General features: G+C 45.5%; 3 protein-coding genes across 3 annotated transcripts; 1 reads left to right on the forward strand and 2 right to left on the reverse strand.

The window, feature by feature from the left end:
* Nucleotides 1-10: 10 nt before the first annotated feature.
* Nucleotides 11-5,460, reverse strand: ARPC3 (actin related protein 2/3 complex subunit 3). The gene is made up of 8 exons (XM_030230694.2): nt 5,454-5,460; nt 4,550-4,968; nt 3,454-3,553; nt 2,426-2,502; nt 2,094-2,162; nt 1,680-1,806; nt 1,277-1,371; nt 11-526 (listed from the first exon to the last, which is right to left on the reverse strand). Exons 1-8 carry the CDS (start codon nt 5,458-5,460, stop codon nt 464-466), a joined length of 957 nt encoding a protein of 318 aa, XP_030086554.2. The 3' UTR covers nt 11-463.
* On the reverse strand, nt 5,404-9,496 carry GPN3 (GPN-loop GTPase 3). Its single transcript, XM_018916753.2, has 8 exons — nt 9,343-9,496; nt 9,159-9,267; nt 8,239-8,406; nt 7,692-7,816; nt 6,931-7,046; nt 6,535-6,631; nt 6,039-6,167; nt 5,404-5,647 (listed from the first exon to the last, which is right to left on the reverse strand). Exons 1-8 carry the CDS (start codon nt 9,388-9,390, stop codon nt 5,585-5,587), a joined length of 855 nt encoding a protein of 284 aa, XP_018772298.1. The 5' UTR covers nt 9,391-9,496; the 3' UTR covers nt 5,404-5,584.
* A 140-nt stretch (nt 9,497-9,636) lies between these two features.
* On the forward strand, nt 9,637-16,170 carry DENR (density regulated re-initiation and release factor). The gene is made up of 8 exons (XM_050980485.1): nt 9,637-9,815; nt 10,755-10,869; nt 11,591-11,610; nt 11,726-11,810; nt 12,423-12,512; nt 14,489-14,605; nt 15,078-15,217; nt 15,870-16,170. Exons 2-8 carry the CDS (start codon nt 10,764-10,766, stop codon nt 15,912-15,914), a joined length of 603 nt encoding a protein of 200 aa, XP_050836442.1. The 5' UTR covers nt 9,637-9,815; nt 10,755-10,763; the 3' UTR covers nt 15,915-16,170.
* Nucleotides 16,171-16,181: the final 11 nt, after the last annotated feature.

Raw genomic sequence — 16,181 nt, forward strand, 5'->3', positions numbered from 1 at the left:
AGTTACCACGTTACTTACAAGCAAATTTTATTGAAAACAAGGTAAAAATCACTGCACTGGACAACACAGCGTGAGAGGTCTGTTTTCCCTGGACACACGACACCCAGACTCCAGCCAGCAGAGCAATGACACAGCTCCCCTGCCCCACAGCCAAGCCCATTTCTTCTCTTAAATACAAGCCCTGTTTTAAATGCTGTAGCCACGATCACAAAGCAACTTGCATTTGAAACAGAACGTCAGAAATCACTTATTAAGCACCAGCTTAATAATATTTGCTTACACAACCTATCTTTTTGCTCTCCCTCTATCACTCATTGACAGGTTTGGTTTTTTTCTTTTTTCTTTTTTTTTTTTTTTACTTCATAAGCACTTAATTCTTTCTTGGTACAAAATGTATCCAAAACAAAGGCAAAAGACTCAAACATCTTGTTGTGGAAATGCTTAAAGCTGTTGCCACTTTGCTTCATTGCCCAGGGCCTGAGAGACTCTTGTTCATGAACTGCCTCTTCACAAAGCAGATCCACCACTGCAGAAGGAAGTACAGAGTCAGAAAATCAGAAGTGGTTTCCACTGACTTTGAAGTATTCAGTCTCTGACACATAACAAATATTAAGGTTCCAGTTTTACACACAGTTTTCCACACTTGAACTGAGGGGAACGAGACAACAGGAATGGACACAATGAGTTTATATTACAGGACTTTGAATTAAAACGGGAAATTCTACTTTCTCTTCTTTTACTTTTGTTATATTTTATTCCAATACAGTCATAAATGAGGGATGCATCAGGAAGCTACGCCTTTGAAAGTAAATTGGCCAAAGTGATTTCGACATTAAATGCAGTCACATTTGCACATGAAACATGAACACTCAGGAGGTGACTCATTCATTGATTAGCGGTATTTTCAATCTGGACATGAGGCAAAACAATCGACTTCAAAGCAGCTCTCAAAGCAGAGCTGCCTGGGAAGAGAAACACACCTCTCGCGCTTGTGAGCTCCATTTGCAACCCCAGCCACGAGCAGATGTGCAGTGCTTTGAAGAGCTGAACCAGACCCCTCTCATTACTGCCCTGCTTTTGAACACAACCCAAACTGGCACTCGCTGTCCTATCACATCAGATTAAATTTACTGATAACTTGCAGCTGCCATTTCACTGTAAATTCAGACAGCCTTGGCTGAGATTACCCTCACCCCACCTCGCTTCTCTCCACACGAGGCTGAACAAGCACCCCCAGCCTCTCACTGACCCTGTGCTGATGCCACTGAACTCTCACCTTGCTTGGCTTGTCGCTCTGAGGATCAAACACTTTGTCACAAAGGCGAAGGCCGGTTTCTTGCCTCAGCTGCTGCAGGTAGGCCCTCATCACCTCTGAAAGCAGCACAGCAAAACCAGGGTGAACTGAGCAGCATCAACCCAAACTGGATTTAACAGGGACACATCAGACATCCCTGCTTAAAGCAGAGAGGGCGTTTTACATCTGCAGGCTGCAGCTGGCTCAGCTGATTAGCTCAATTTATCTATGGAACCAGGGGAATCCTCAAGGTCAGAAAATCCAGCTTGTGCTGCCTTCAGATAACAGACTGCAGATTTATAAAATTTAAATTAATTTTTCCAACTGCAGTCACAAAAGTGCAGTTAATAAAGTGTGACCCTCAGAGGCCCTGGGTCAGCCTTACCTTCCTCCTGCTTGTTGGCAGGTTTGGCGTAAATGGCGTTCAGTGGAAAGCCAGGCTCCCCTGGGATTGGGAAGTTAGTGATTCCCAGTGTGTACATTTCTTTCTCTCCCTGGCCTTTGGAGTTACACTGGAAGAACCAGGCAAACAATGGATTAGCAGTTAAGGACAAAAACTGACAGAGCATTCGACCCAAATATTTTACAAATCTGGAACAGGAAAACTCATCAAGAAGAGCAACACAGGACATCCACAGCCTTGGAATATTTGAGGCTCTGGCAGCTGGGACTGGGGTCCGTGACAAATCTCCTTCCAGGATTATTTGTTCCCCTGGAAGGAGAATATCAGGAATTCCTTCCTCAGAACAACCCTCAGAACAGACTGTTTCCCACCTGCACAGGAATTCAGTTTTCTTACCTTTTGCAGCTTTTTCAGGCACTCAGAAATGTAGAGGGTGACATAGATCAGTGTTCTGTCAGCCTCATTCTGCAAAACAAGAGCAGGAACTCTTAGATTACAGGACTTTGTGGAAATGATAAAGTCTGAAACAGGAATGAATTCAAGCCATTTTGGGCTACAGTTTCCCCATGAGAGAGACATTTGCAATTCATGACATTTACCCAACTTTAAAGATTAAGTGGAAGGGGAGTTTTTGTGATCTTCTAGAATTACTTCCTTGAAAATAATTTTATATTCACAGCACCAACGCTCCAAAGAACTAGAATATGCTCAGTATCTCAAAAAATTACCTTAATTTCGTAATTTTTGAAGAAAACATTAGCTTTGAAGTAGTAGATGGCTTCATCTATAATATCTGTGTCCTTAGCTATTAAAAAGAAGATACAGAGTTAAGCAGTGCACTGTTACACTACATTTGTCATAACTTTTACTCACTGAAGTGCATAAATAAGGATTACTGCAAAAGCAAAACCCTGGTATTACAAAAAGCAGAAGTCAGCACCATGTAACAGAAAACTTCTGAAACACCATGAGTTCAGACTGTAATAGTTAAGCTTCCTACTCCCTTCTCCTTTCCCTCTGTCACTTCAGAAACAGCAATTCAGCAGTTCCCCACTTTTCTACCACTTTTGAGTAACTCACCAGAGATTTAACATGATAAAAGGAAAGAAAAAAAGTTTTTGGAGAAAGCACAATCACTCCAATTCCATTATCCTCTTCAAATAAAGGAGGGGAGCAGAACACAGTCAGTGACAATCTGACTTTTGCTACTATCCAAGACTGCTTAAATCCAGAAACACTCCCTTCCTATTTCCCTTTTCAAACTGAACCCCACATTTCTGGGGAACAGCATGCCCGGGAAGTTCAGATGTTGAAGGGGAATCTGTTCTGGCTGCCTGAGGGCCCTGTCGGGGCGCCTGGAACTTCTCTTCAGTTTTTGGAGCCCCACACCCCAAGTGCTGCTGTCCCACAGAGCAGCCCACAGGGCGAGCTCTCTGTAGCTAAACCTCCACTTCCTCTGACACAGAGGCTTCACACCAGCACAGCCTCCTCAAAATCCTGCTCAGGAGCACAGGGGGAAGCACCAGAAGAGCAACCAGAGACTTGGGTTACTGAAACCACTAACTCAACATGGGGCACAATTATCTGTGCATAATTATCTTCTATGATTTGCACAGCTGAAGTAGTTGAAAACTTTCCTCCTCTCTAAACTGCAAAGCTTTCCATTTTCTACTGGTGACTCTTGCTGGGTCTGGCTTAGAGCAGCCCCTGAGATGATGAGCTACATCCAGTAATTCAGAGATTACTATAAACTTACTTTCTCGAGGTGCTGGGCCCTTGAACTGGCTTCTGATGGGTAACAGTGCCATGTTCCCAATTAGCTTGGTGTCTGAGTCCATTAAAGTGGAGTGGTAAGCCTAGAGACAGGGAGAGCTGGTTATTGATCCTACTGAAAATAGACATTTCCATATCCAATCAAGTGTCTTCATCAAGCAGGAGTCACAGCCTAGTTCATTATGATGCTCCCAGCATTTTTTCCTTGCAGAAACAACTGCTATTTTCTATATAAGTCCAGATCTTGGTGCCATTCTGGTGCAGACCAGGAAAGCACCTGGAGATTGGATAAAATCTGTATTGTTGGTCTGCAGGCACAGTTCATCCTCAGGCTGCCTGACCCTATCCTGGCAGCATCCAGGGATAACAGCCCTGTTCACCTGCCTGAATTTTGGGGCATTGCACTGAAGGTTAGTTGGTCATTAAAAAATATGTAATTTATTTACATGTCTGGCTATTAGTAGTAGATAATTATTGATAAAGCCAGGCTTAATGCAGTAAAAAAAACCCAACAAAACTGATTAAAGTGAAAAACAAACCAGCTTTCTACATGCAACAAACTCTTCCTGGAAAACCGATTTTAAACAACTAATGAGTTCAGTTTTAGGCACTTTCCAAGGTGCTGTGCCAGGCCACTGGGAATCCCTCATCTCACAACCCACCTTTTGTGGGGGGCAGAGGAGGATGTGACTGGGAGGGGCTGGGTGTAAAAAGCAGTTTATTTCTCTGAGGGGAAGGTGGTGTGAACAAAGCCAGAGCAAAGCCCTGCTGTGACCGCCCTCTCCCCCGCTGCTGCCGGGGCTCGCACCCTCCCGGCTGCGGGTGGATCCCTGGCAGGGGGAGGAGGAAGAGGAAGGCGCTGGCCTTGCAGCAGCCTCCCATGAAGAGCCATTCCCCGCTCCCAGCAGCGCTCCCCGCAGGTGCAGCCCCTCTTTCCCCCTGCAGTGCCCGCGGCCAGACCCCGCAGAGAGCAGAGCCCCTTCCCCGGGCCCGAGATCGCCCCCGCCACCCCCGGCCCGGCCCCGCCGCCCGCGCCGCCGCCGCCGGGACCGCGCAGCGTCGGGCGCGGAGCCGCTCACCGGCATCTCGAAGGGCAGGAGGCGGCTCGGCGGGGCCGGGCGGGAAGGGAACGGGGCGAACCGGGCAGGAAAGCGGGCACAGAGCTTCCTCCTCCGCCTACGCTGCAGGAAATGAGGCAGCGGCAGAGGCGGTGCGAGGAGGGGAAGCGGGAGCCGCGCACCGCCCCGGAGGCAGCGCACCGGGAAGGGATCCCGGGAGGCAGCGCTGTGCCCGGCACTGCCCGTACGGGGAACGGCCACGGAGAGGCACTGCTCTACCAGGGCACTGCCGGTAGCGGGAGGGGGCCCGGGAGGCAGCGCTCCTGTCGGGGAAGGCGTGCCAGGATGCTTCGCTCGCAGCTGGTTTCTCTGCCGTGCGTTTCCTGCTGGCGGCACGGGGCACTTGGTGTAAAGAAGCACAAGAGGGATCCAAACGTGCTCTGTTCAGAAGGATACAGTATTTTAAGGTGCACATTCCAATTGCTGTCAAATCATTACCTTCCCTGACACCCAGCGTTGCTGAAATTGTCCCCTGGTATCTGACTCCCAGCATGACTCAGAGAGACAAAAGGGAGAGGTTTGGAAGGTGAGTCACAATAACTCAACTGCAGAGCTGGGGTTTATCCTTTCAACACATCCCAAGCGTGGCTCATCCCAAGGCAGTCTGGAGGTGAATTAAACCATGGTAGTTTCCCCAACTTTTGAATGGCTTAATTCAGCCAGATTGAGACCTACCACATACAGATTTTTCTGAGCCCTTTTCCTCTAGATATGCAGGATTTTCTGGTCTGTTGAACCTCTTGCCCAGTTCTGGCTCTGTTTTTCTACATGTACTAACACTGGCCTATGTATTTCATAACACACACACACAAGCATAGTAAAAAAAAATTGTTTATTAAAGTAGATACAAGGTCTTGTAACTCACTCTCCATTATAAATATTAGTTATTTTACAGATAAAACATCAAATGTGTTTGTGTATGGGTTGGGGTTTTTTTATTTCATTTTTATTTTTTACTACAAACAAAGTATTTTCCTCTCAATTTGAACATGTTTCTTACTCATCCACATGATCTTGAAAGTATTCATCCACAAGAGCAGATTTATCTTCTTCACATTCCTGTAAAAAAATAAAAAACCCAGAAAAATATAAACCTTCCTGGGATGAACACAGGAATCATTAGGAGACTTTGAACAGTCATGCAGGAAAAAAAATCTGAGCGATCTCAGTGGTCCTTGCTGGCATTTGAAGGTTAAAACTCTGTTAATTTGGAAAATCAAAGCAATACTTTTAAACAACCATTTGATCAATCTGCATATACAAGATGATATTAAAGAATTTCATTTTTATAACTAAATGAAGATGATACAAACATTGTCACTGAAAGACTTGGCTTATTTTGAACCATACTAAGACAATGATTTGTTAGCAAGGCAAAGAACATATTTATATTACAACTTCTATTATGGATACTTACTAATTTTTCATCTTCTCACCAACAGTCCCTTACCTTTGGTTCTTTAAATTCCAGATCTTCTCCGTACTGAATGGTGAAGTCAATGTGCTGCAGGACGATGTTGATGCTTTCCTCATCTGAGCGATCCAAAGGCAGGAACCGAACCATGCCATAGTCATCAATCTATAAAAGGATTCAAGGGATGATGGCAGGGAAATGCACAAAGTTCATTCTCAATCACAGCACTCAAAGCCACTTCCTTAAACCACTCTTTCCTGGACTTCTAAAATACAGTTTAGTCACACTGCAAACCAATGGCAATTCCCTACCCAGAACACCTGGCTGCCAGTCCTAAGTTCTACACAGCAGCAAATTCCCAATATTGCCAACAGAAAAGAATTCAAAGAAAATGCATTGGCTATAATCCAGATATCATGTGTATCATATCAGTTGTATGAAGAATCTCGTGCTAATCTGAAGAACTAAAAAACTGAGTTAATAGAGGCAAAAAGTGAATTTTAGGGTACCAGCTCAAAAGCAATGTACCTACCAATCCACATATAGATTTGGTCAGTTTTTTAAACCGTTTGCTTTTCAATATATTTGTAGAATCTTCAATCATGGAATACATATCTGGATCCAAATACCTGGAAAAATAAAGTCATCATCAACACTGAAAGTTTGTCATTCAAAATGACACAAAAGATCCAAGATAATTATTTACAGAAAAATCCAGAGATCAGTACAAACATGGAGCTATTCTTTTGACTCTGATAAACTAAGCATCCTACCCAGATGTTTAAACACTATTGTTTGAAATGAACAAAATCCATCATCTCCCATTCCAAAAGAGTATGTTTTAATTGTGGGAAACATTAGACTCAACTTTCAGTGAACTTTGCCTCAGTATATTGTACTACAGAGTAAATAATTCTTTGGAACTTACTTTTCTATTTCCTTCTTGGCTTTCTTGCTTAGCAAATCCATTTTGGTCATGACATTAATCTGTGGAATCTCCAAAGATATCATTGCACTGAGAGCTGCCAGGATTCCAGAAATAAACTTGAAGAGGATGAAAAATGATGTATTAAAGTACAGACAAACACAACACAAACACACAGCACACTCAACCAAAGGCCAAATCTGGTAACGAATATACGGAACATGGACACAAAGCCATATGAGGAATCATTCTCTCTGTTGCAAAAAGGAGGTGCTGAGTACCCCCTCAATTTTTGGAGCCTAAATATGGGTTTGCCACTGAAAAGGGCATTAAGAAAACCCAAACCCTTCTTGGGACAGTTACTGCTAAACGGGGAAGGTGGCCTGCTTGTTCTTGGGATCTGACAAATCCCTCATGGAATCACAAAAGAATTTAGGTTGGAAGGGACTTCTGGAGGTTACCTGGCTCCTACAACTGCTCAAACAGAAGCACTTCCAGGTCAGAACAGGCTGCACTGGGATTTGCCCAGTCAGGTTTTGTCTGTGTGAATGCCTGCCCCAGTATGACCACTCTTGCAGTGCTGGCTGTCTTTCCATCCATCTGGGACTGTCCTTGCTGCAGGCTGTGCCTGAGGCAGCTGATGACAGCAACCACATCTCCCTGGACCTGTCAATTTTTCCTCTGGGCAAACCCAGCTCCCTGAATGGCTCAGACTTGTTATTCATTATAAAAATGAACTTTATCAACAGATTTCAAATGGATACCTTGAAAGATTCCACCATGAACTGAGAATCCACAAGGAAAACTCCACAGACACGGAACTCCCACTGTTGCAGCTGCTCCACCAACTGCTTCATCACTGGCAGGTGTGTGTAGAGCTCAATCTGACCTGGGGCACACTCAGGATATTAACAGGTTGGAATGTGAAGCAAACAGGAACAGTCCACAGTTATATGTAGACAGGGAAACTGCACTTAAATAAAAACTGGTAAGGAAAGCACCCTCTTTTCAGGCAGCTCTCACTGTGTTTGGGTGAAGTGAAAAAGAAATAAAAGGGTTTTTTTTCCTCCTTTGGTCTCCAGTTAGTGTTAGTTTGCAGTTGCTGCAGCTGATGATGCTACCAAACGTCTGTGCAGTCACCCAGATCAGCCCAAGACCAAGTTCACTCCTGAGACACCTGAAAGTGACTCTGACAACTGCTAACAGCTCAACAAAATGGGAATTATCACAACAGTCTAGAACCAAATGTTCCAACTTGCAAATTTTCCAATGCTTATGAAGAGCGATACCAAAACATTGGCATGTACTTACCTGGGCAATCAAACAAAACATAGTCATCCTCCACGTGCCCGAGGCTTTCCTCCAGCCAGCTGAAGTTATTGGCAAAGTATTCCATGCAAAACACCAAGCCACCATTGGGGCCAAACCTCAAGGACTCATCTTCCATGACATCGTCCACTTCTATCAGCTCCCGGATGTCTGTGACAACACAAGGCACCAAAGGCAGGGAGTGAGCTCTGCAGGCAGGGAATGGGCTCTGCAGGCAGGGAATGGGCTCTGCAGGCAGTCTGGCAGCTGAGAAAACCAACAGGACTTCACAGCAGTGCTGGGTGCAGGGGGATCTTCCTGGCACTGCCAGCAGCCAAACACAACAGGTTATGCTCATGAAACTTACATAAATGCTTTAATCCCCCAAATAAATATATTCTAAATACTTCCTGGGACTTATCTGGGGGGTTCTTTTGAGGGTTCCTGCTAATTGTCTGAGAAACATCTCATTCCCCAGATTTTCCTCTTATGGTCCTGGATCTTCTAATGAATCTCTTCTGAAAGTATCTCAGCTGTGTGGCCAGATCAAGATGCACTTTTCTTATCATCTTTGTTCAGATACAAACACTGTTGTTGTTCTCAAAGCTGAGACATCTGCCGGTACATCTCAGTCACTGGTGTAGGTAAATACAGGGATTGAGCAGGAGCTGGCACAGGGCAACAGCCCCTGATGCAGGGAGTTATCCCCGGTACAAGAGTGCGTTAATCTCTGACATCTCTGAGCACTATTTGCTACCACACTAGAATTATTCACCGATTTAAGGATCACACCCCATTTCATTGAAACGATTTTCCCACATCTTCCCCCACTGCTGCACGGGCTCCGTTTTAGAGGAACAGAACGGGTCCGGTGGCACGGCCAGGGGCGCTGGAGCCCAGCCGTGCCCGGGGCCGCCGCTCACCTGCCATGACGGGGTAGCTGAAGAGCTCGGCCGCCGGGTCCAGGTTCACCACCTGCACGGCGCGGCCCAGCGCCTCGCAGTGCTGCACCATGGTGGAGCAGTACGTGCTCTGCAAGGCACACGCGGCAGTCAGGAGCTGTCAGAGGGTTCCCGCCGCCCCCGTTCCCCGCCGTTCCCCGCTCACCTTCCCGCTGCCCGCCGGGCCCATCACCAGCTGCGCGTACCGGGGCATGGCTACGGCGGCCCGGCGGGGAATGGCCGCTGCGGCGCCCCGTAGCTCGGCTGAACCCGTGACGGCTCAGCGCATAGCCCTGCCCGCCGCGGTACGGCGGGCTGGCGGGGTCAAACCGTGCACGCCCCTCTCGCGAGACGGCGGCGCTGGGGCGGGTGCACGTGCGCGCGCGGTGAGGGACCCGGACCCGCCGCGGCCCGAGGGGCCTCCGGTAACACCGACACCGCCCCCGGGCCCCTCCGCCCCGCTCCGCTCAGCCCCCGCCTGGCGGCTCCCGCACGCGCCCGCTTCCTCTTCTCCGGAGCCGCGGCGCCGCCGCCGCCCCTCGCAGGGATCCCCCCGGTGCTTGTACCGAGCATTCTCCCGGCGCTCTCTGTACCGTCAACCCCGGCACCGCCCCGCCCTGCGAGCCCGCCCCTCCTCAGGTACCCGAACCGCATCCCCCCGGCTCCCCGCATCCCCTTAGCTCCCCCATCCCCTCAATTCTGCACTCACGGATCCCCCCCGCTCCCCCATCCCACCGTGTCCGTGATCCCCACCGTGTCCGCTGTCCCAGCACCCTTCCCCCGACCCGCCCTCACTTCTGCCCCCGGACCACCGAGCACCCCCGCGCCTCTGTGGGGTCTCGGGAGCAGCCAGCATCCTCCCCGCTCCGTGCCGTCTGCCGCCTGTCCCTGTCCCCTGCCCTGAGCCCGCCGCCCCGGGAATTCTCCCTCAGCGTTCCTCGCTGCTCGGCGCGGCACCTACACATCCCAAGCTCCCTCACACATGTCCTGTTTGTTCCCACCGTCCTGAGGGATTTCTTGTGTGTTCCAAACTCTTTCCTTGTTGAGTCTTGCCTTCTAAGTGCCTTGCTTGAAAACGTGTGTGTAAACCACCATTAAGCCCATTAATGACATGAGTTTGCTTTCCTTTTTTTATGCTCTGTTTTTTTTCCCAGTGTTGGATCAGATTGTGGCTCTTAAGGCAATGATTTAAATGACCCCTTTCCTTTGCTAGTATGCAAGAGGTTCCTGCCCCCAGTGCCCCCACTGTTCGTGTGCCACTGATTTAACATGATACTTCACTGAGTTGTCCTTAACCCTTTGTGTTCTCTAGTTCCATGTGGGTTTCTGAAAGATTTTTCTTCATTTTGTGGCGCTTTAGCTCCTTTCCCCTTACATGCCAGAACGCCAATACTGCTTGGTGCCCTTTGTAGCAGTTCTCCCCATGTTTTCATTATATTTGACTCCCATTTTCCTTTCCCTGATCTCTCCCTTCTTTTGACACTTTCCTCTATTTCCTCTGGGATTCTTGAGCTGGGAGGGCTGTGACTGACTCAAACCCAGACCCTGGGTGCTGATTGTGTCCCCTGTGCCCCACAGGCCTGTGACATGGCCACGGACGTGGCTGAACCTGTGCTCCCTGAGTGCAGAGGGGACGGCAGGAGCGGAGCCAGGTCCGATGCCGATTACCCCCTGCGGGTGCTCTACTGCGGAGGCAAGTGCTGGGACATCCCTGGCTGGGACAGCAGTGGGAGCACACAGGACAGCAGTGGGAGCACACATCTCTTCCTGCAGGAAGAGGCCATTAGCACAGAGAAGCTCTGAGCATTAATATGATGGCAAGAAATGGAATACATTAAACTGCTGTACTGTGTTTGGAAGTGTTCTTTACTCGTTCCGTTTGTAGTTGTGTGGGTGGAATTTAAAGGGAAGTAAATTGCATTGACAGGTGTGTTTTAGATAGGAATGTCATTTTGCTTCAGGCTGAAATACAGTAGGAAACAGCCCTGCAAACAGTTGGTTTGGCTGTCCCCTCTTTGTGACTTTGGCAGCTCTTGGAGAAGGGAAAGCTGACCAAACCACCTGGTGCTTTGTTCAGTGTCTCTTTTGCCTCAGGTAGAAGTGGTGTTTTGTTCTGTAGCTTTTCCCAACCTTGGGCTTCTCCTCCCCTTCCCTCAGTGCCTGGCAGCTCTTGCTGGGATGGTTTTACCCTAATGCAGAGCATGTGAGCACAGGTCTAATGAGAGAGGAATTAAAATGTGGAGTGGCAACAATAAAGAAATGTTTTTGAGTCAGTGTGTGGTTAAAACCAGAAGTTATGTAAGAACCCATCCCTGGCTTTGAAACACCATTTGGAATTTAATTACTAAGGCTGTAAGTAAAAAGTAAAAAATTCCTTTTGTAATCTGTTCTTTTTTCCCCCCTTCTTTCTCCAGTCTGTTCGTTGCCAACAGAGGTGAGTTAAATTTTGTTGTCCAAATTTCCTTCTGTCCTATTATGCCCTATTTTGGTTTATTTGTGATGTATTTTGTCATTCCTCCACTAACAACGTTCATATGGCTTTTCTCTAGTACTGTGAATATATGCCTGATGTGACTAAATGCAGACAATGGTTAGAAAAGAATTTTCCAGATGAGTTTGCAAAACTTACAGTAGGTAAGAGTCTTTTCTATTTTCTAACTGGTATGTGCCCTTGGACATATTTGGGACTATCTGTCCAATTCTTATCTCTTCCCTTTTCCTGCTGTATCATGTGAAAGTTAATGCTTTGGATGCTCTGAAATAGGTTTTATAATGTCAGAAAACACTAAATAATCAATTTGTAGTTTTATTAATAATATTTGAGCTTTCTTAAGGTTCCTGTCATAAACATCCATGCACTTGTTTCCCATCAGAGTTAATTTATTGGATTTTCTGTCTTTCCAGTTTACAGTGGATGGCTGGAGGAAAGGTCATTAATAATGAGGAACTTACTTGTTTGCATTTGGAATTTCAATATTAACATTATCATTAATTTCTGTCTCTCTGTACAAGAGCCTTTATTGAAATTGTCTCTGTAGCTTGGAGCTGAGGCTTTTTTGGAGTCTAATTTGAACAAATACTGTAATGAAGATGTAACATGCATCAGTCAAAAGGCTGCTGCACTTCAGCATAGTTTACTGATTTAGCAAAAGATTACTTTACTTTCTTTCTGTTCCTGTAAGGGTGTGGGTGTTTGATCACTAATTTTGTTCTTTTTTCTCCTCACTCCTTTCTGCTGCATTTTAGAAAATTCACCTAAACAGGAAGCTGGGGTTGGAGAAGGCCAAGGAAATGTGGGAGCAGGAGAAGAAGAGGAGAAGAAGAAGCAAAAGAGAGGCAAGGTCTAAATAGTTGATTGTGGTACTGATTTCAAAGCAGTTTGGGGCATCCCTTTCTCACCTGCTGGTCTGGAGCAGGGCACAAATTCCTTGCATTTTGGTGGCTACCTCTGGGAATATCTTCCTCCCTGTAGTCTGTGCCAATGGAAATATTGGACAGGAGGGACAGGCAGGGAAAGGTGACCTGCATCCTGTGCCCCACTGTTCCTGTCACCACTGTCACACACAGGGAACAGCTCCTCCCAAGCTGGAATCAGCTGGCATTTCTCCCAGAATGCTGAGCCCTGTTGAGCAGCACTTTATGGGCTGCTTGCAGAGTGGAACAAAGGCTGCTTCCCTCTGGTAATGCCTCATGACTCTGCCCTGCCTTTGTTCCTTCCACCTGTCTGTATTCATGGAACAGGATTTGGTTTTGTGCTTTAAAATCTGTTACCTGTGTCCCCTCCCAGCAGTACTAATGAAAAACATTCTCAAAACCTAACTTTGGAAGATACAAAGTTATGTGGAACAATTTAAGCACACTTTTATCTTCCATCGTTGGAGCTCTTTCTGCTGAATTAATTAACATGCTTTCCACCATAAATCAGAGTCCTGGAGCTGTTAAAGTGTATTTGCCTGTGCAGTGTCAGTTGTGTGTAATGCTCCAGAAATTACAGTTAATACCTAGGAAGTTTCATATTTTATGCCAGATATATTTTTGTTTTATTTTTGGTATCTTGGTAACCAGTTTAATTTACCTTCTCAGCAGGCAATGTCTAGTGACTACAGTAATTCATGTTCTGTAACTTGGATGCTTTTCCCAGAGATTTCAGGACATTTTATTTCAACATTAATTTGTTGTGAGGGTTGGGTATGATTAGTTTTCACTCTGGTGTTTAAAATATTTGGTGATTTTTCTCCAAGAATCTAAAGTTCCGTGAAAACTTACAGCATGGTGTTAAGTAGGATGGTGCAAGAGTGACCATAAGAGTGTGAGGGAAAACAAGCAAAAATTTCATAAGACACTGCAGAAACTCACTGAAGAAAATTTAAGGCAGTAATTTACTGTCTTAGAATTATCAGATACCAGTTTATAATAAAACAGAATTGAAAGTGCTGCATGTTAGAAACAGAAACAGTCACAGGGGTTGGTTTTCTTGTCATAAATTCTTTAGGTTTTCATGCTGAGAAGGCTCAGAAACATGAAACTTTGGTTACCCTGGAATAACATGGTGACTGTACACGAAGTTAGCTGAGATCTTAATCTGGCTTGAAGAATCCTAATGAGTGGAATGTCTCTTTTGCATGCTTTACTCTGACTCAGAAATGCCTGAAATGGGGAGTGTTCCCCCAGGCTGGCCTAGGAACAGGCAGGGGGAGAGGTACTGGGTGTTACATGGAGTAGGATTGGGTGCTGGGGCTGGCTGCTCTCAGAGCTGTGGAGTTGGTTGGCTGCTGGCTCACATTTCTGTGTCTGGTTCACTGTGGGGTCGTGCACAGGTGTCCAGAACTTGATCTGCTGTTTAACCCAGCAGCTTGGGGAAAGCAAGACCTTGTGGCCTCAGGAAATGGGCATGAGCACCTTGCTTTGCCTCGGACACAAACCGTGAGGATGTTAAAATAGTTGTGGAAAATATCAAAGAAAAATTTATTTCTACAATTATCCAAACACAGTGTTTGGTAAAGAGTGGGGAAAAGCCCTTTTTTTGCTGATTGTAGTGGGGGTCTGCTGTGCAACCTGTGCTTGAATGCACATTTCACGTGTGTATATATATTGTTATTTCTATTTATAATATTGGTCTTAGATGATGTGGGATCTTTCTTAAATAATACTAAATCTCAGAAAAGGTGCAAAATACATTTTTGTTTACCAACAGTGCTGGGAGTCAACAGTTTCTTTGTTTATAGGGGCAAAATCTGACCTTGTATGCTTTTTTCTTTGATGAGCCACGACATAATTGAATTAATCATGTAACCTTATGCTCTGTTTTAAAGGTGGAAGAGGTCAGATAAAACAGAAGAAGAAGACTGTACCACAGAAAGTTACGATAGCTAAAATTCCCAGAGCAAAGAAAAAATACGTCACAAGAGTGTGTGGCCTTGCCACATTTGGTGAGTTTGGGTTCTCCTGGTATTGGATGTGCCTGCCTTTAACCTCATGATATTTCTTCTGGTTGTATTCCACTGGGGAATCTGCTTCCAGTTGTGAGATGGAAGTCCCAAGGTGCTTTTAGCAGTTCCAAGGCATGTCAAAGGTACACTGACTTCTCACATGGATAAATTATTGCCATGATTTTTCAGACAAAGAGGGTTCCAGTTTTTTTTTTAAACAGGGTGCAGACTCACCTCAACAGAACATGTAGAGGACATTCAGCAATTTCTACCTTGAAGCATTTGTAGATCTGTAGAGTCAGATGTTTTGGGTGTAAACAACAGACTTGGCTTTCAGTGGAAAGTCTAGCAAAGCTTCAACTGTGAAGTGCCACTACTTTTTCAAGTTAAAACAAGATTTTGGCTTTAATCTTGAGAAAATATTTGTTTATGACAACAGCTGTACTTAAATTGTTCATTTTCCCCTGGGCAGAAATTGATCTTAAGGAAGCACAAAGGTTTTTTGCTCAGAAATTTTCCTGCGGTGCCTCAGTAACAGGAGAGGATGAAATCATCATTCAGGGGGACTTCACAGATGACATCATTGATGTAATCCAGGAGAAGTGGCCTGAGGTAATAAACCTTTCTTTCTCTCAGGAAGACACACACTTTTCCACATTAGCCTGTGATTTACCAATGATTTTGGAAAAGGGATTCATCTTTGGCAGCACAGATTGGTGTACAAAAATAAAAGAGCAGTTGTTGCATTCCCACCCTTCAGTGAGGGAGGCATGTCAGAATAAATGCAGCTGTCAAATATCTGTGCCTTCTTTGTGACCATTTCTTAACAGTGAGTCTCTTAAGTATTCTTAAATTGCCATCCTGTTTTTCAACACCTCATAAAATATTGCAAAATTAAAATAAAAAAAAAAAACCCCAAGCCCCTCACATTTGTGCTTCAGAAGAGATCAGCCAGTGCGGGTTGGACTGAAATTTAAGGCTGAGAACTGTAATTGCAAGGGCTTTCTCTGACTCTCCCTTGTCCTGGCATTTCCCAAGTGGAATTCTTTATGGTTTAACTCTACAGGTCTGTCTTTATTCCCAGCTCTGCAGGCTCAGCTGTGTCCTGTGAGCACGTGTCACTCACCCAGGATTTACAGCAGGGGATCTGGAATGGGGCTGTTCACTTCTCCCACACTTCTCTACATTTACAGGGTGTACATTGAAGGAGGCATGTAAAAAAAAATACTTGACTTGCTTTTGTGTTGTGGCTTTTTCTCCCTAGGTGGATGATGACAGCATTGAAGATCTTGGAGAAGTCAAGAAGTGATAGTGGAGGACTACCTTTATTTAATTATATGGTTATAAATGATATAGCAAAAGTGAGGCTTCTAAATCCATTTGCTCTGCAGTGAAACTGTGGAGAACCCATGTCCTTGGCATTCTCACTGTTCTGGATAGGCTGCTTGGTTTTCTTTTTTGTTTTTGGGGTTTTTTTTTTTTGTGATATTTGCCAAAGTTAAATTGGGGTTCTACCATGCTTAAGCATGAAGTAGATTTAAATAAAATTACTGTTCCTCACTGAATAGCTTCTGAG

This window comes from Serinus canaria, chromosome 15, assembly GCF_022539315.1.
Source record: "Serinus canaria isolate serCan28SL12 chromosome 15, serCan2020, whole genome shotgun sequence".
NCBI classification, from domain to species: domain Eukaryota; kingdom Metazoa; phylum Chordata; class Aves; order Passeriformes; family Fringillidae; genus Serinus; species Serinus canaria.